This window comes from Juglans microcarpa x Juglans regia, chromosome 2S, assembly GCF_004785595.1.
Source record: "Juglans microcarpa x Juglans regia isolate MS1-56 chromosome 2S, Jm3101_v1.0, whole genome shotgun sequence".
NCBI classification, from domain to species: Eukaryota; Viridiplantae; Streptophyta; class Magnoliopsida; order Fagales; family Juglandaceae; genus Juglans; species Juglans microcarpa x Juglans regia.
In genome coordinates this window covers 2,904,478-2,924,496 of record NC_054597.1, presented here as the reverse complement: position 1 = coordinate 2,924,496, position 20,019 = coordinate 2,904,478, and the positions used below count along the sequence as shown (strand labels likewise).

The 20,019-nt window shown below is 35.9% G+C and overlaps 3 protein-coding genes across 3 annotated transcripts; 1 reads left to right on the top strand and 2 right to left on the bottom strand.

Moving 5' to 3' along the window:
- Positions 1-607: 607 nt before the first annotated feature.
- Positions 608-6,328, bottom strand: LOC121252050 (protein decapping 5-like). The gene is made up of 8 exons (XM_041151515.1): positions 6,068-6,328; positions 4,800-4,900; positions 3,903-3,971; positions 2,840-3,757; positions 2,041-2,106; positions 1,567-1,737; positions 1,343-1,453; positions 608-1,063 (listed from the first exon to the last, which is right to left on the bottom strand). Exons 1-8 carry the CDS (start codon positions 6,225-6,227, stop codon positions 932-934), a joined length of 1,728 nt encoding a protein of 575 aa, XP_041007449.1. The 5' UTR covers positions 6,228-6,328; the 3' UTR covers positions 608-931.
- Positions 6,329-7,554: 1,226 nt separating this feature from the next.
- Positions 7,555-14,343, bottom strand: LOC121252049 (actin-related protein 2). Its single transcript, XM_041151514.1, has 15 exons — positions 14,049-14,343; positions 12,799-12,909; positions 12,357-12,491; positions 12,176-12,247; positions 11,983-12,061; positions 11,703-11,752; positions 11,342-11,445; positions 11,166-11,234; positions 11,020-11,083; positions 10,570-10,638; positions 10,161-10,244; positions 9,557-9,615; positions 8,891-8,957; positions 8,200-8,283; positions 7,555-8,044 (listed from the first exon to the last, which is right to left on the bottom strand). Exons 1-15 carry the CDS (start codon positions 14,088-14,090, stop codon positions 7,964-7,966), a joined length of 1,170 nt encoding a protein of 389 aa, XP_041007448.1. The 5' UTR covers positions 14,091-14,343; the 3' UTR covers positions 7,555-7,963.
- Positions 14,344-17,139: 2,796 nt separating this feature from the next.
- Positions 17,140-19,525, top strand: LOC121252047 (60S ribosomal protein L7a-2). Its single transcript, XM_041151513.1, has 7 exons — positions 17,140-17,339; positions 17,428-17,478; positions 17,576-17,777; positions 18,576-18,745; positions 18,833-18,961; positions 19,057-19,149; positions 19,244-19,525. Exons 1-7 carry the CDS (start codon positions 17,337-17,339, stop codon positions 19,373-19,375), a joined length of 780 nt encoding a protein of 259 aa, XP_041007447.1. The 5' UTR covers positions 17,140-17,336; the 3' UTR covers positions 19,376-19,525.
- The last annotated feature ends 494 nt before the right edge of the window (positions 19,526-20,019 follow it).

The window sequence follows — 20,019 nt, the reverse complement described above, 5'->3', positions numbered from 1 at the left end:
CAATGGTCGCTCACCTAGCTCACGCAGTCATTGGATTTTTTAAATTTTCTTCGTTGATATGGAAATTAAAATAGCAGAAATGCAGAATTTAAGGTTTTACTTATTTCTTGCTTTCTCAGCAACCAAACATGTGGTATGTTAAAAATCTAGATCATCCAATTGTATAGGATTATTTGAATATTTGTGCAAACCAGTTGGAAGGATGGATGGTTTTGAAATTCAGTGACCTTTCTGTTTTGAAGCAGTGAATAATCATAAAAAATGCCTTCACAAAAGATGTTTTGGCTTTTTTTTTTTTTAATTAAATTAAAAAAAGCTAACGTTAGGCGGGGACGCAACCCCGGTTGTCCCTAGAAGAACTGTATATATAAATATATATATATATATATTGTGGTTTTTTTCAGGGCAGCAAGAATTTTCCAGTTGGAAAAGAAGATTTTGGGTTGTAATTTTGGATAAGAAAATCCAATGCTTAATCATAGAGGAATCCCTTCCCGGAAGCAGATTAAAGTTGACTGATCCCATTACAGGGTGGGACCAAACAAACAAATGAAGGTTTCACACAGAAAGAAAGGCAAGGAAAACCAACAAGAACGTAGGCAGAGACTAGACAACGGACATTCATTACATAAGTAATATTAGTTTGGGACAGGCAATATTCTTTCCCAAGCAACAAGGGCTAGAAAAGGGTCAATTACAACACATGAAAAGTGAAAATATGCCATAACGACTCTGGTTTATTTTGCAGCACAAGTCATCCATATACTATGCTTGCTTAGCTTACATCTGAATCCCAAGGGATGTAATCAGCACAGATAGTACAAACATAGTCCACTCTTGGGTCTCCCCAGTTTGATATGCACTCTAAATGGAATTTATGTCAGGCCTAAAACATACACTGAAAAGTCACTGCCTTACTAGGTGGGACGGCTCAATAGCTATGTCCCCGACCCCTCCCAAGATAGCCATGGCCCCTTCCATAATAACCACCGCGGGATCGGCCACCTCGGCCAGGTCCACGACCTCCTCGACCACCCCAATGCCTTGGCACATAGCCAAATGTCTGCATGACCATCATCCCCGAAGGAAATATAAATAAATAATAACAAATTCTCAATCTGACACAGAAGCAACAGACATTATTACCATAGCATTGTATGTAGGAAATAAGTTAATTATGTGAATGATTCGTTAGTTTTTAAAAATTTTGAGACTTGTAATTAATTTGTGGTTATGTTATCATACATAAGGAGATCAGTTTAAACACAGATGCAATGAATATTCACGAAAAAAATTTCAAAGATCCTGTCTCATGGGGAAAGAAAAGAACAAGGTACAATACCTCAGAATCTTTTCTCAGTTGTTCAGAAAATCTGGTCCTCCCATTACGTGAATCGCGATCAAGAGCATCACAAGACAGTGAATCGAAAAAGTCATCCTTCACATAAACAGGCTGAAGAACAAGAAAACCAATAGTAATCAAGAGCCAACAACAAACAATTGGGCTTTTTTTTTGTTAATTGTTAGAGAGAGATAAAGCTAATTGATCATATAATCATATGTTACCTTGGTATCATGTTTTGATACTCCACCATCATCCTCATCTTGTGAATAATCTGCAACTTCTTGAGCTTTATTACTTTTACCAAGATCGCCCCAAACTTCATCCTTGTTGAACTTCTCGTTCATTGCTATAAAATCAAACTCCTCTGTAAATCTGGTTGCAGGACGTGAAACCTGCAAGAACAAATTTTCAACTACTCAAAACCTGTGCAAAATCACCAACTTGTAATATTAGTGGGACCAAACAACTAATCCAGGTCAAAGTACAGGTAGCCTAAGGTAAAAAGTGTGCAATCTTAAGAAGACAGAGAGAATTAAATTTGTACGTGCAAGTCTCTCTCTGCGACTGTAACAATCCAAAAGACAAGCATAAACACAGTTCAAAATTCTGTCAATTGCAAAAGGTTCATGCACATATTAGTGCATCAATTTAAACAGCATTAACGACGATAAGAATTGATATAAAAGAGCACATACCCCATTTCCTCTTCCTCTTTCACGTCCTCCTCCATTAGTATGATGATGTGTAGGAGCTCCATGTAGCTTTAAGGGACAGGGGGAATTGATAACAAAGAAGCACATGTTAGAATGCTTGTTATATTTTTTAAGCTGTCATTCTTCATCCTAAATTTTATTATCTCCTCACATGCGTGCCAATGTGACACATTCTACGCAGTTTTCCATAACTAGTTGACATATACAACCACTTAAAATATGTCATATCAGCAAGAATGAATGAGAATGGCAAGATCTAAGATAAAGAAAAACATTGCTCTAAATTATCTCCTCCCAAAATTTTACCTAACTGAGCACGACTAGGCAAAGTACATACGAACAATTGTTTGGAATTCTGGGAGCTCAAAGAAATCTATCCAAGATGCTTGAGTTTAAAAGCAGAAGCAGCAGGAAAGAGATCTGTTCAAGCTACTAGAGTTCAAAAGCAGGAGCTTGGTCTTCTGTTCGGATCATAAAATGATTGCATGATGTTCACACTTATATGTGGTATGTGATACTATTTAAAAGAAAACTATTTTAATCTTGTGCAAATAGTGGTCTGCTTCCTGGAGCCAACGTGGGCGCTATTTCTTTCTTATAAATAGTTTGGGTCAATGGCAAATTTGCTCATTGCAATTTCTCTCCTACCTAAAGTTCTTCTATTTGAAGAGACTCACCTCCCATCAAAATCTTAGAAGTTATGGGATAGTTGTCTAAATTCCTTTATTAGAGAAATTATAGAAATTTTTCCCAGCAGATTGGAAAATATTGCCAAGAATACCTTATTTTCAGATGGCAAGGGTAGAGGCAATATAGGTTCTTGAGCTTCTGTCGCAGCTGTTGATAATGATACTTCTGATGAGGATACTTGCACCACCTGAACGTCCCTCTGAGCTGTTTGTGAAGGCCGGGATGAAGATACAGTGGTGGGTACTTGCTGCAAAAGCTGGCCAGGGGTTACCAAAGATGGTGTTGCTCCCTCATTCAGAATTGAACTTGATGTTCCAGTAATGGTGGTAGCAGATTCAGATGTACTTGTAAATGGCATCACAGGACTTGGGACTTTAGGCTTGTCAGTGTCAGTGACTGATGATGAAATGGCAGTTTTATCCAAACCAGTTGTCAATGGAGATACCAACGGCAAGCTAGTGCTCAAAGTAGCAGTAGAAAGAGATTGCGTAGAAGCTTTATTTGCGATCAAAGTTGTAGATGAGTCTGAACCTACTGCAGAAGGGTGGGTAGGAAATGTGGAAGATTGCATATTTAGGGTGCCAAGGTTAAAGGGTGGCAACAAGGAAGAGGGTGACTCTAACAAAGATGAAGGTGGCAAATTAGAAGATACAGAAGGCAAAGGTGCACTCACAGCAGGATATTGCATAGTCTGCTGCATGGAAGGTGGCATTGACAACCCAGGTGGGGGTCGAAGCAAAGATTGCTGTTGGGCTTGAAACCCTGGGGACCCATAGTATCCTTGCCAATACATTGGCATAGCAATTCCACTAACATTTGTGGTCGGAGGAGGAGGTGACGAACCCCATGACCCTAAACTTAGATTGGGTTGATATAATGGAAGACTTCCTTGAAACGCCGGCCTGGGGAGACCCATTTGTGAAGTATTGGCACTAAGATTTGGAATAGTACCAGTACCAGAAGGAGGTACACTTGTAGTGGATGCAGTTGCTGCATGAGGATAATGAGACTGCATTGAGGAATTAAATAAAGGTGAGTGAAACTGACAACTGTATCGTAGATAGTACTCAGGCCTGAGATCAACCAAATTAGAGTGATAGGAGGTCTGCCAATCTGGTGATATTTCAAATGCAGCCTACTTTATTTGCTTTTACCTGTATAATTGCAGGATCATGGTGTATAGGTGTTGTCTGAACGGGTGGGGAAGATTTGACCTGCAAATCCTGTAAATCCACAAAATACCACACTCTCAAGCAATTCAACCATACAAAGAGGTACATATCTTCATGAAAAAGCATCATGGCAAAAATGTCACTTGAAAAAGGCAAAAAGAGGCCAGTTTGTGACATAACACTGAATAAACCATCCATTTTGCAGATGTTCATGGATTATGCCCTTGTAATTCAAGCCAGAATATGTGACAAGTTTGAAGTCCAACATCTTAAACACCAAGATGCAATAAAATCAAAATGCAAAACATAATAATAAAAGTTGTGGTAATTACAAACAAACTGCACAATACTGCATTACAGTTTCATGCCTCATAAGAAATCTGGCTGCCCAGAATTACTCTCGATTTACTAGTTTTCTATATTTTACAAACTCTTGTTCTTTCTCCTCTACTAGTGGGGAACATGTGCTGTCTTGAATACTTCCTGTATACATGGGTGGATTGTGCCCCTGTGCACTGTTAATAAGATTGACTGACTTACCAAAAAAATATTTTCAAAAACCAATTTATTCCAAAGGCTTCAGGGAGATCGGATGTCTTTCATATAATCTCGGTCTGCATAAAGTTTTGAGGCATAAAACACAATCTTGCACATGTAATGTAGTTCACAAAAACAACGACCACAAGACACAAACAGCATGCTTATGTTGTTTTGAAATCCTTCCATTTAAGTTTAAAGACCTGGAATGCTATTCCACATAGCCACTAAATATGTGAATTTCCAACTCATAAACTTCCATAAGCTCACTTGTTAATTAGCGAAAATTGGCATCACTTTATCATTATGCAAAGCACATATATTAGTCAATTTCTGGCATACCTTGATGTCACTTCCTCTAAAGAGGATGTACTCATAAATTTTATCACTTGGAGGAACTTGTGGGCCATCCTTTTTTCTTCCTTCTGTTCCAAATGATCTCACTACAATTAACAAAATAGATCAGTACTTAAAGAACGGAAATTTGAAATATCAGAAGAAAATTATTTCTCAATAGAATTATTTCTCTTTCTCCTTCCCTTTATTACTTTACTTGTTTACCTATTTATCTATTTCCAATTTTTTTTTCTTTTAGTTGACCATTCCATTATAACACTAAAGAGAGGGGCAATTTATGGGAAAAAAAGTCATGATTTCTAGTATGTATTTCATATACTCCTCTAGCAGTTTGTAATCAGAACAAGATGATATGAGCAAAACATCACCCCATCTTTACAAGATATTACAGCCCCCACCATAAAGGGGAAAGTTGATAGTATCTTCAAATAATAAACCATAGCAACATGATCTGGCAAGGAGCATGGAAATAATAGAGTTATGTGAAGGAAGAAGAAGACAGACAGGTTTTGGGGCCCTGGACAGATTTTTAAAAGAGAAAGGGAGGGAAAGCAATATACCATCTTCACATCCCTCTTCTGGAATATGTGTTTGAACTCATTTTCTAGCCAAATTCAGAAACTCTAGTGTTTTTTTTTTTCCTTTTTCTTTCCCAATTGCAACAGCTTTGTTCTTTTACTGCTGAATAGTAGTTATCTACCTTTAGTACATAATATCATTTCTTCACTCGTCCAAGTTGCATTGCCACACAGACAACACGAAAAAAATACCATAAAAGTCACAGAACTTATTCTGCAATGATGTGTTATATTGTTCAAACATGATTTTTGTATATAAGATTGTTAATACCGTTCCATGATTATTATTGTATATAAGATAAACAGGGTAACAATTTAGCATCCTAAAGTTCAACTCCATAATCCATGGGGTTACACAGTTATACTCTTCATTTTTTTTTTGCTAACACAGTAATACAACCTGAATTTACATTCTATATCTAATCATAAACATATATACATACATCCCTATTCAATACACGCCGAGTACAATCCTCAGCATCGAGAATTTCCAAAGCTAGCACGGAACAACTCCAATTTATCACTCAATACGAAACAAAAAAAGCCCATTATAAAAAAACAAAACGCCCCCAAGATCGCACAGACCCAGAGAGCAACCTCACCCCCCCCCCCCCCCCCAAAAAAAAAAGAAATTATATATATATATACTGTAGCAAGCCATTTCATTTCTTATACCGTTTCTCAAGCCGATGCTGGATTCCTCGGTATTAATGTCAAAGAGAACACCTTCATAGCGAATTTCGGACTTGGAAGTCAAGCTGATCAAGCTGCCGATATAGGAATCAGCCGACCCAGTTGAAGATCTGGGAGCTTCTGCCGCTGCTGATGCTGCCATAGCAGAGAGAGAGAGAGAGAGAGAGAGAGAGAGAGAGGAAAGGGAGCGAAGAATATCACAAGCCCTACTCCTTTATTGAGTTTGAAGTACTGGGTACAAAACTGACCGTTTTTTACTTTTTATTCATATCCTCTCACGATAATTTTCGTTTTTCGTGAGTTGTACATTTTTTCCAAATTCCAATAAGAATAGTTAGAAATTAAAAATTATATCAACTATATTCCGTCAAGGGTCTCGTCGTCTAATGGGCATATGATTCGATTCTTAAATCTGGATTAAAAATTCCCCGGCCCTTTATTAAAAAAATAAAAATAAAAATAATAAAATTGCATCCTCGTTCTAGTCATTTCACAATATTAAGAAATATTGTCAATCAATTATTAAATTTATCTTTTTTAAAAATAATAAGTGATAATGACTATAAAAATGTCACAAAAGTAAAATAAGAATATAATTTATAGCATTATTTTTTGAAAAACCTTCTCAAAATTCAAACATATTTTTAATTGTAGCTGATCATCTTGAGATTTTCCATAATGTTCTGCCAAAAATACATTCTACATATAAAGTATGTGAATTCTACTGTATTTAATACTGCACATGGGCAGCATTTAATTATTTGTATTGTTTTATCACTCCTTGATTATAAAGTATGATTGGGTGAAAAAATTATAGGAAATATTATCCCGTGCAATTATCTTAATAGCAACCTTACATTAATTCGCACTACAAATGAAAGGGGCTTCTCCAGCAGTTCACCCGCTTGCTTGGCATATTGATTCGTTAACACTATCCCATTGCCCAAGCATCCTCTTTTGGTAATGGTGGATTGAACTTGAATCCATCTATGCTTTCAATCGACAGTAAACAGGAGCTTTGTCTGATTATGTGAAGGAAAACCGTGTGAAAAAACTGAAGAGTTATAATCTGAACTTTGGACCCGTTTGAAACTTGGACTTGGACTGGACTGAGTCTAATTTTAAACTGAATCTAACATTTAAACATTCAATTCTTAAATCACTAAATTCATATTAACTCAAAATCTTTTTACACGTAAAAGCCACAACCTTTTCTAACTCAACACCTACTTACACGCGAGAGCTACAACCTTTTCTAACTTTCTATAAATACATATAAACTCATTTTAACATCTAAACACATCTAAAGTCAACTTAAGTGACCTCCACAAAACTTATTACATTATCTCAACTCACTACTATTTATAAATAACTCACTCATCTCAATTCAGCTCCAAACCAAACTTAAAAAAGTTAATGCTCAGAACTCGATACAAGAAAATCCGGTGACCAGAAATTGATCATTTGGGTCGCATTGAATTGCTGAATCTCATTATTTTTCTATTTTTCTTCTACACAAATAATCTACCTTTTCTGTTTCCATGATCGAATACAGAAAATTACACATGTACACAAGTCTAACAAGCAAAGCTCAGAAACAATTCAGGTTTTCAATACAGTCCATAGAAAGCAGAATTTATAAATTACAGAATGATTTCTTATGCAATAAATTCTGAATTCTTCTGGGTGTCAAGATATAAAACGCAATAATGCTTTGGTGGCTTTTTATCTCATTGCAAAGCTATTTCAATAGGCCAGGGACAGCCATTGCTATTTGGTTTATGAAGCCCAGTTATATGGATGTCAAATCTCACGCTTTTGCTGTAATATGACGCACTCCCGAATAGGTCAGGGAGTCAGCGAAATGACCTCACAAAATCATGCCTGGCCACACTTGCTCAGACAAGCGACTCCCTCTTCTAGATAATCTTCCTTGCTGATCCAAAATTCAGGTGCATCCTGATGTGTAAACAACCATATTAAACTTTCTCAGATAACTTCACTCACCAGCCAACATAGCGAGATATAAGATGGAATACAACTTTCCCGGGGTGAATGAGTGATGATGTATCAATCAGGAGAGAGAGAGAGAGATAGAGAGAGCCGGCATGTACCTTCATAATTCCTGCGAGGACTGCACCTCCTAGATACACCATATGCTTTCTTCGTGGTGGATCCTCAATCCGTAACCGCAGTTTCTGTTCACCATGACATATTTATCAAACAGATAAAGATAAGTTCAAGAATATGAAACAACCCCCCCCCCCCCCCCAAAAAAAAACAATATGCAATGTGGCATTGTTTCTAATCATTGCCTCTTCTTTTAAGCTATTATAAAATGACTAGGACTTAATTTGCCACTTCCAACAGCTTCTGACCTGATTTTCCCATTGGGGACATCAAGGGGAAAGCAATTCTGAGAATCAAGTTAAGATTTTCAAATTTAAACCAAAAAAATAATGCATAAATAGGAACACAAGTGGAGCCTTTTGGGGGGGGGGGGGGGGGGGGGGGGGGTGGCAAGGGACCTGTGGTGAACTTCATGTAAAACTCTCCGCTTGTGCTATTATATCTGGCTCCTCTAAATTTAATCACTAATTCCACCATTGAATAGTTTCCTGATACATTCTTTTTATTCCCTTAGGTGATACTATATATCAGCTAATTATTATTACAAACTCACAGTAACAAAATCAATGATATAAATGAAATATGTCACCAAATTTGACAAACAACAGAAAGATTAACAAAATAATATTTAATTCCTTTTTTCCTTCTTTGTACCACACACAACTCAGAACATACCTTCAACCCATCTTTGTTTCCCTTCAAAACGACTTCAAGATATCGATCCAGTATTTCTTTCTCCAAACTGAAGGAAAATTGAAAATAAAAAATTAGAATTTCAATAATGTATAGTTCTAAGAAACTATCTACAAAGCACAGCCATATCAAATGATGTGCACATGGGTGAAGAAAGACCTTACCCCAGATTCTAAATTCTAGAAAAACTAAGAACATGTTCTCTTTCTCTGTGTGTGTGTAATAGTGATGCTGGATTGATATTCATACAAGTTTACAACACTCCTTTTTAACTGTGAGAATGAGCTAAGAATGAGAATGTTCTTAGCTTAAAAAGAAGGGCTTTTTGGCCCGCTAGCTTGGCTGATTTTATTATAGGGATGGTTTATAGCTACGGGGATTGCAACTGAACCGTCATAGCCATGGTTTCAACAGAAATTGAAGTATCTTCAGTAATCTCAATGAAATCTTCCACCAGTTTTCCTTTATTTAAGTGATAATCTACTTCTCTAAGCTCCATAACATGAACGTATGTTATGTACTCGATAAAACAGAAGCTGATCCCACATAGGGCATGATGGGCAAGTCTAAGCAAGCACAAGACTAAATTATACAAGGGGAAAGTATGCCCATGATCTGATTCAGTTCAAGAGGGGTTTACGGTATTACCGACTGGGTAATCCAGGATACATGGTGCTCCCTCCACTTAAGACTATATGCTGATAAAGCTGCAAAAGATCATTGACATAACAATTTAGAACCACACGACGGAGAGTTCATATTCACATCAAGACAAAGATATTTAGGCTGCAGTAGATTTACTCATCAGTCTGAATTCCTCAATTGTGGTTTCCATCTTAAAAAGAGCTCAGACAAAAATCCTAACCATTCAAAGAACAATATTTTGACCAAGAAATTTATATGAAGCTATAGAAAACCTAAATTGTGGTTGCCAGATCAGAAAACACAAGCAATGCCAAAGCAGGTATAGGGGATGGAATTGTACTTCAAAGTGGGAATTTCCACCTCCAAGAAAGAGGGGGGAAATAATAACAATCCATTTCAAAGGTAATCAATAGGCGAAACAGAGCCAAATTAAAATGCATGGATAAATCTACAGTAACAGTACGTGGCTTTTTGAGGAACTTATTGATTTTTTTTATAGGAGAAAAGAAGGGAGAAGACAAACTACCAAACCCAGTGAGGATTAGGAAAGGTATTTCATTTTCATTTTAACACACAAATATATTATGTTTCAGAATATTAACAGTACCATCATTCGATTGTCAATATCCATCTCCTGAATGCACCGAAATACCATGTCTGCCATCCCATCACCTTCAACATCGATGAGTTCCTGCAAGAAGCACATATGAACTTCCACAAATACTGCATTGCCCCGAGGAAAAAAAACAGTACAGGAGTTAAAATATTCTAACAAAACCACAATAGATCAAATGTGAAAATTACAGTTCAGTTGAAAATTACAGTTCAGTTGACCAATTTACACAGTATACAATGAATAACTTTTTTTGATAAGTAATACAATGAATAACTACAAATTAGCTGGCATAATGTCTGACCCTTTGCATGTTAAAACAACCAGTTTTCAGATTATACACTTATGACACAGACAAAAATTGGAGACATGGAAATAAAACTCAAAGAAAGCGCAGGCTTACTGGAGTGAAAAGAGCCTCTGGAGCCTGAAAACGTTCAGTACCAACTTTGATAACCCTTCCATCTGGCAGCTGATTGATTTAATATAATAAATTAACTTAATGTTGAATACATGACTTGTGATTAGAGCTATAATGTTTCAGAATAAAGGAACCCAAACAAGAAAAATTGAAGATCACATTAGCAGATAAGTAGCACGTCATAATCCAAAGCTGTCACCCATAGACCCCTAATGTAGTTTATAAGATCCAAAGCTGCTAATGTGATCTACAGGTGATTATATTCAGCATGCTAAATGCATATAAACATGTAAGGAGATAAAGGATGAGCATCTTGAGGCTACCCCTAATTATGCTTCTTCAGTCAAACCATTCCTAGAGGAATTCTCTCTTCGATTATTATATTATAAAGACCATATAAAGATCAAGTAGAAACTAAGAAAATGAACTCACGGTATAATTCTTAACAAGGATGGTGGTCTCAAGACCCAATTGATATTCCCTCTTGTAGTCATAGCTGTGGAAAAACATATATAATATTAGATGGCAATGCATCATGTTCCTTGATATCAGAACATAGTGCAAAATTGTTCATTCACCTTATATAGCAGAGCTTCTCTTTGATTTCCCTAACAGTCTCAAAATCTGTAGTCCTATTCATTGCATACCTTCAACAAACAAATAGTTTTTTCCAATTAACATAGAAGTTCCAATAAAGGCACAAAAACCGATATTAACTATTTTGACTTTACAAAGCAATCAGAATTGGCCCCACCCTCTACGTGATAGCAAATCAACCAGATATGATGTTATATGTCTGCCAGCTACATTCATTCGCTTTGTGAGATGAGGGAAAGAGTAGCCATCAACAACTGGAACCTGGATAGGAATCAAGTGAAATAATCTAAAATTAACCTTCAGATACACAGTACATGACAATTCTGTCTTCTTTAACTCTGTCCTTTATTCATTAATTCTAACTTCTATACCAGTATTTTTAATAATGCGGAATGCATAAAGTAACATATCTACCCCCTTCCAGGAACAGTATAGTAGAAGAGTATAAAGTGATAGGATGAGTATGCATTAAAAGTGGAACCATAATTTGACGTAAAAGTGGTTCTTGAGAAATTTACCACATGAGTGACACCATCACCAGAGTCAATAACTAATCCAGTCAGCAAACCTGCAAGGAAGCCACAAAAATGCTAAAGCACATTGCTAAAAAGTGATGGGAGGAGTATGTATAAAAAAGAGTAGCAACAGTAGTATTATTACAGAGTGTTTCCGGACAAAATATGAGAGTCATCATGAAGGAATTCACAATTCTTGTCTATTTTTCCAATGACATTAAAAAGAAAAGAGGGTAAAAAAATAATATAGGAACTTTTAACCTTCAATCATTTCTACAAGCACCTTGGGCATATAATGTCAAAACAGCTTGAATTTGGATAAAGACACCGGCAAAGTTGTACTTCTCAAACATGGTTTCAACCTAAAACCAACTCAAGAGCAGATTATGAGATGCAAATATGATGATTCAGAACGTTAATCATGACGGGTAATTTAACCAAAGAAAATAGTTTAGAAAATAAAAACAATCACAAACCATTTTTTCACGGTTCTTTGAAGGATTAAGAGGTGGGTCTGTAAGTAAAATCTTGCATTCCGTTGGATCAATCTGTTGAGAATTTTGGAAGACATAATAAAGATCAGGTGAAAGTGTATCAAGAAATAATGAATCACGTGTATACTAATTGCCACAGCAACCAGAACTTCTTCAAACTTACTTTCAATTCACTAAAAAAGGCATGGTCCCAAACATGACCCATATCTTCCCAGTTTTGCACGATGCCATTGTTAACAGGATAGGATATATCCAGTTGATGCCGCAAGTCTGCACAAGCTCCTCCAACAATAATATCCTAAATGAATAAGAAATAAAGAACAACCTCTCAGAATTAAGAACTAGGCAGAATCCGTAATACATGAATATTAAAATCATAATGAGCATACTAAACCCTTCGTGGGACCTAGATTTGCCTCAATGTCTATAACAGTAAACTTGTATAGGTTTCGTCAATAAACTGGACAAAACCATATGAGAAGAAGACTGCAGATTTTCCAAAATAAAAGCTTCAGAAACACTATTTGCATTAAAACTCATTGCCTAATAATCCTTCTCGTTTTTAGAAGCATAAATATGATTTCTTTTCCTAAAGAAGCGGGTACCTTTAGCTCCTGTTCCACGAGTGATTCTTCATACCGAAGCATAGGCCTCCCCACCACACAAGGGAATACAGATGTAGGGAAATTCTCTCCAGCAAAGCCGCACTTGACATACTGTATAAAGTAATTGGTTTGCAAAAAGGAGAGAGAACCAAGGTTAGGAAATCAAGTTATAATTGCAATTATGCTTAGTCATCCCACATGAATGGAGTTTTGCGTGCATCTCACGAAATTAGCACCCATTGCATCGTTTTTTTAGATACAAGTTAATAGTGCATGCATCCTTGAGAAGCAATCCGTTAGAAAACAAAATCAAATGGGAACTATTATCACGATATGCAGCAAAACTTTTTTTTTTTTTTCTAATAACCATGGGTGTCCGGGCCAGCTTGCACGCATCTCGACTAATTCCATAGGGCCCTGAAGTTAATGACCAGGTAAACCTCCAATGGCCCTAAGGGGACTCGAACTGGTGATCATTGGAGAGTAAACTCAAGCCCGGACCAGCTGAGCTACCCATCAGGGTTCACGATATGCAGCAAAACTAATCAAGGTCTTCAAGATTTTTCAGATACAACTCCATGATCGAGTCTTAATATCGAAATCTTGTTTTTTATAAAATAGTTCGGAATTTAACACCTGAGTATATTACTTAATGAGATATAACGAATTAATGAAAAATTAAGATTGGAGATGATAAAGTTTTGACATTCTAATCAAAAAAATGATTGTTAGGATTAAGAACTCTATCGTGGAGCTGCTAACCTAAAAAATGTAGAGGATATTAATAATCCTAACAGGACATAGAATTCCACCAAAAAAAGGGCACTGTAAGATCTGGCAATGGTCAGTTAACCGTACACTGCGCTCCACTCCTCATCTACCGATTACGATCCAAATTATTTCAAGAGTTTCGACGCATGTGCGTGATCGCGAGTGCATATCTACACCTTAATATATGTGCAAATGCAAACTTATGAACCTTTAAGTCATGCCGTATACCGGAATTCAAGTTTGTAAAACTCTTAAATTCAATCAAACCAGACAGATGACCAATATTAGCAAAACCCTTACAAGCCCAGACAGAAGCAGTAAAATAAGTAAAATGTTTTCTTTGGAACCAATTCATCAAAATAATACCAATGGAGAAGGTAGTATATACATTTATAATATTCGGTGGATCAAACGGAGAAAAACAAGGAAGGATAGGGCTTAAGAGGCAAATTAGGAAATGGAAATGGAGAGAGAAGTACCCCGGTGCCATTGTCGCAGACGACGATGTTTCTGTTGTCCATATCGTGCGGAAGTTGCTGCTGCCTGCGGCTACAGTATTGGTAGTGCTTTACTCGTTTGCCTGATTTCTTCAACCAGCTTTGCGTGCAAAATGCATAGTAGGAGGAAAACTATGCGTATGTATTACGTTTTTGGAATCATTAAGAAGCGGAAACGATACGAACCTCTGCAGATCCAGAACAAAAAAGGTCTCCGTGTGCGTGTGTGAAAATATTGCGTCGGATTTTTTAGGAAAGAATTGTAGTAGCGACCATCTAGTTTATCAAATCGGAAAATATAATATATGCTTTATTGTTTTTAAATTGTTTTACAATTTACAAGATAAATTACAATTTACATGTGATTCTTATTTAGGAAAAGTAATAAAGTAATTATTAGAGCATTTACAATGACTAGTATAAAATATATTTTTCTATAAAATCTAAAGAAAGTTGATCAAAGACCTTTTACAATAAATCTTATATTTTTATTTTTATTTTACATTTTATTACAGTAATCTTCTACATATTAAAAATACTGTTCACAACTCTACAAATATTTTTAATTATTTTCTCTCTCCTTTGTGTGTATTTGAGTAAATTGCGTGTCTTTCCAGTCAAATATCCAGGGAAAAGTACAGGGATTTCTCCATTGTATGTGAACCTGCTAACAAAATAAAATAAAATAAGAATTAATAGATTGCTCACCTTAAAAAAGTGATGCACAATTTTAAGTGATGCATGAGCCTTATGTTGTTGGTTGGGTAGTAGCATTTGAAAAGAGAAATTATTTGTATTAAATAGATAATTATCTTAAAAAAGTGTAAAAAAAATTATTATTTATTAATTGAACTCATTTTTTTACAAAAAACTTATATGTGACTTGTTTATTTAAAATTTATTCCTATAATTACTCATTTGAAAATTATCTAGAAGATCGACAGTTTTGAAGTATTGTAGTTAAATATATATGACAAGTGAGGTGTTGGGAAGCGATAATAATTTATCTTTATTGAGATAACTGTTACAAGCTATGTAAATGATCATGTTTCACAAAACATAAGCATATGCCTCATAATATCAGTGGCTAATTCATCCATAATTTCGAATACGAAATTGATTTGGAGCGGTCGGGCTAATCCTTTGGTTTTAACAGCCTTCGATAATAATTTGCCACATCAGGAATTCTACTCAAAGCACAATGAATCTCATCACACTAGATCTTTCATAAATTGGATACATTTTTCTCACCCAATCAAAATCAAGCTTCAGCAGCCCTTAATTGTTCAAGCTTTCAGCACCGCCGCAGGAGTTCACTTACATGGTAAGCTTCGAATTTAGGTTTTTTACCTATGGGTCTAGATTTATCTTCTATAGATGGTGTATCGGGCTGGTTGAGCCACTTTCATGGCCGATCTTAAACTTTCCATTCTCCTCATCCACACCTCATCAACAAGAGATTTTTCATAATTAAACAAATCATTCTGCATTTGCCTTTCTTAGAAACAAAATCAATCATTTTTTATATCTAAACTTTATAATTAACAGTCATATTCAGAACTGAACAAATCAATAATTTTTTCCCAAGTATTGAAACACATGATGCATACTAAAATTACCCAAATTGAGACCTCTTCAGGTATAAAATTCTATATAATTTGCAGTTTCTTAACATTCAGAATTATAAATTGTTGAATTCTATTCTTATTTATTTACCAATATATTAATAACTCCCCATATTCATCAAAGTAATGTCACTGAATGATTGCACATTTTGAGCCAGTAAAAACCACAAGCAACAATGAACGATCACAAGGTGCATTATGTGGCTTTGCAAAAGGTTTTTCCCATTTCATGATGGTGAAGCAAAGTAAGAAGCTAGAAAGATTACCTTACCAAATGCTTAAATACAAATGAAGGTTGAGAGAGAGCTCACCAACGAAGGTTTCGAGCGGAGGGTGTTGGGCTAGAATGAGCTGCGGGGTTACGAATGTGAGAGGGAGACTGAGGAGCTAGACAAAGAAGAAATCTAAGAGGAGGGATTGGAGTGTGAGAGGTGTTTCTTTCAATACGATGTGGTTCTATTGCAGTGTAAATGAAAAGCCTACATGTCATTAAATTATTGGAGGGCTGCTTTTGGGTGGAGGTTGGCCCGATTGATTATAAGATTAATTCTTTCGAAAAAGAATTTATATAATAAGAATTTATATATGCAGAGAATTCTATATAAATTCTTATTATAGTATTATATATATTTATATATATATTTAGGAAGACTTCTGTAATCTGTTACGACGATCATGATCCACGAGATACGAGCATATGCCTCAGAACATTAGCATTGGCGTCTCCTTCCCTATTCTCGAATCTAACTTATAGAATTCTCTTAAATTATGCGAGATAAGTAAAATGAAGAGAAAAACGAATGAAAAAGCGGACCGCTCGCATAGATAATTGTTCAACATCACTCAAGTTTACAGTAACATTTGAGCCATAGTATCAATATAAAGTTAGTTTCGTATCATAGCTCAATGTTAGCTAAAATAGAAAAAATATATATTAATAGTTAATACACACATTAACTAATTGAAGATAAATTATGTGTATATATATATATATTTATCGCATATTTATTATTATCTTTCTAATGTTTTTTATATGATAATAAATAAATAATTTATAAATCAAACATAATAAATAATTTTTAATCATCTAACATCCTATTATGAAAAGATGAAAAATAGACATGAAATTACATTAATCATAAACAAAAGTAAACTTTTAAATTGATATAATTTTATGTAATTTGTTAAATTTATTTTATATTAAAAATAATTTTACAATCTGACGATTGTATCAAATCAAGTCAATTTATAAATTTATTAAAATATTTATCATTACAAAAGCACAAGTAAATTCAAATAGCCCTAAACAACTAATTTTTTTTTTTTAATCAATCTTGCATATTTATAAATAAGAATTTTAAGTTATAGAATTAGAAGGATCTTACAATTATCAATGCATATAATATTAGAAAGTAAAATAGCTGGTATGCGACCGATCACTCTGTTAGCTGCGGCTCATATATAATCGGATGACACGTGGCAAACACAAAAATCTTTCTGCTCAAAACCCTAAACGGCACATTTCAGAGATCTCCTCATTCAACATACACTCGTATATATAGCCGACTTCGTCAGGGGTTTAGGTCTTGCCGTTCGCAGACTCCAGAGGTAAACCAGCGGGGCTTCCAATCTCGCAGCCGCACAAATGGTCAGTCAGTCAGTCTCTCTACATCTCTATCTTCTTCTCATTTTCTTCGATGTTATACTGATTCCATTACCATCTTGTGAACCCGAAGGCTCCAAAGAGAGGTGGCAAGGCACCGGTAGCAGCAGCTAAGAAAAAGACGGTATCTTAATTTTTCCTTTATTATACACATAATATCATCATTTTTGGATTCATCTATTTTGTTTAGCGGGTTGTAACTGTTGTATTTTTGTTTACAGGAGAAGGTGACTAACCCACTGTTCGAGAAGCGTCCGAAGCAGTTTGGGATCGGAGGGGCGTTGCCACCGAAGAGGGATCTGACCCGGTTCGTGAAATGGCCCAAGACCGTTCAGATCCAAAGGAAGAAGAGGATCCTCAGGCAGAGGCTCAAGGTCCCACCAGCTCTCAACCAGTTCACCAAGACCCTCGACAAGAACCTAGGTATCTGAAATGATTCTTTTCATTTTATAGCTTATGTAATATTTATTTAATTTGTATATGGGATTTATATGCCTGCGGGTAATTGTGTTGCTGCTGTTCCTATCTGGTTATGAAAAAATTAATGCACTTTTTGTTTAACACGCAAAGTTGTGAGATTTTTTGTTTCCTAATGGTGTTTGGAGGTGGAGGTTCACGTTTGGATGCTTCGCTTGTTTCCGGCAAGTCAGCGCATTATTATTTGATTGGGATTTGGTCCTTGGCATCGAGCTTATAAACGTAATGAAATTATTTTTTCAGTGCATCGTGCACCCAAAGTTAACTGAAAAGTGCTATTCATTGCATTGAGAGGTAGTGTTTTACAATCAAAATTAGATTCATGCAATGCATAGGATTATGATGAGGGCATCTGTGAACTTTTTATTTTTGCACCAATAGTTTCAGAGAACCCGCTTTTGATGATAGGCCATGTAGTTTTGGATGTCCTAAACTGCATCTTTGGTTCATATCCTTTTTTTATAGCACTTGGAAAGAGTAGTTCTCGTCCAACGTAAATAGGATAATCTTTTAGCTCCTTGACCTGATCTGTTGGTGTTGACTATTTATATTTATTGTGATGGGTTTTATAGCAAAACGGACACTTGCTGTAAATGCCCAAATTATTCTCTGTGTTTTTATCTTCTGAATATGTGATGTGATGTGATGTTGTCTTGTCTTTTTATTTCTCAATTTGTTGAGATTTTTTTTTATTCACTCGTATGATGAAAATTTCTTGCGGCCTTCTATTGAACTCATCTGCAGCAACAAACCTGTTCAAGATGCTTCTCAAGTACAGGCCTGAGGACAAGGCAGCAAAGAAGGAACGGCTCTTGAAAAGAGCTCAGGCAGAGGCTGAAGGAAAACCTGTTGAAGCAAAGAAGCCTATCGTGGTCAAATATGGCCTCAACCATGTCACATACCTCATTGAGCAGGTCTTTTTTTCTTGCACAAACATACTTTAACGGTTGAGCAAACATTCCTTTCTGCTAACAGCCGATTAAAATGCAATTTTCTTGCAGAACAAGGCACAATTGGTGGTTATTGCCCATGATGTGGATCCAATAGAGTTGGTTGTCTGGCTTCCAGCATTGTGCAGGAAGATGGAAATCCCATACTGCATTGTAAAAGGGAAAGCACGTTTGGGAGCGGTAATGAAGCCTGTTATCTTTTGTTCATTAAATCCATTTCTCCAACACAATAAGATTTCTGAACTTATCACCTAGTTGTTCTCTTTTTCTGACAGGTTGTCCACAAGAAAACTGCATCAGTTTTGTGCTTGACCACGGTGAAGAATGAAGATAAGTTGGAGTTTAGCAAGATCTTAGAAGCAATCAAGGTAGGGCAGAATATGTCGTGTACATGTTTTGTAGCTTAGAAGCTGTTTTTGGATGTTATAACTTCATTTGCAATGTTTCTCTTTGATGTGCCAGGCCAACTTCAATGACAAGTACGATGAGTACAGGAAAAAGTGGGGTGGTGGAATCATGGGTTCCAAATCTCAGGCTAAAACTAAGGCCAAAGAGAGACTTCTTGCAAAGGAAGCTGCTCAGAGAATGTCTTAGGAGCCATGACTGCGTGTGTCTTGTTACCTAGACATGATTATCCAAGGCTGTTGTTTTTTAGATTTTTGTTTGCTCAAATTTATTCCCTTCGACTGCAGAGGTTTTCTTTATTTAGCAGCAGCTTTTATAAATTAAGCAAGAGTTTGTGTTTGTGTTTTGACTTGAGCTGCCATGCTTTTATATAGCTTTGGCGTTGGACATTAATGCGTAATGCCTTCTTCTTGGTACAAGCAGCAACCTAAACGCCATAATATAATTTTTCTTGGTACTTGTAAATTCTATGTAAGTGTGCATTTGTTTCTGTATAGGGATTTAAGGGCGCGCTCATTTGGTTGTGAAACATTGGAAAGCCTCGAGTGAACCAAGTCCCTATAGATTTACTACCCTTTTTCCTAGCACGTATCAACACTAAAAGCAAGTTTCGTTTACCTCTTACCTTGGTGTGCTTACTAGATTACGGGTAATGTTTCTAACTATTTGGAGTTTGAGTTTGGAGTTTTGAATAGTTTAAAAGCTCTTTTAAAAAAAAATAAATTATTGAAAGTGCTTAAAGCAGAGCATTAAAAACGCTGAAAAGTTATATTTCTATAATTCCAAACAGGTACTTGTTAGACTCGAAAACACTAATATTCACGGATTATGTC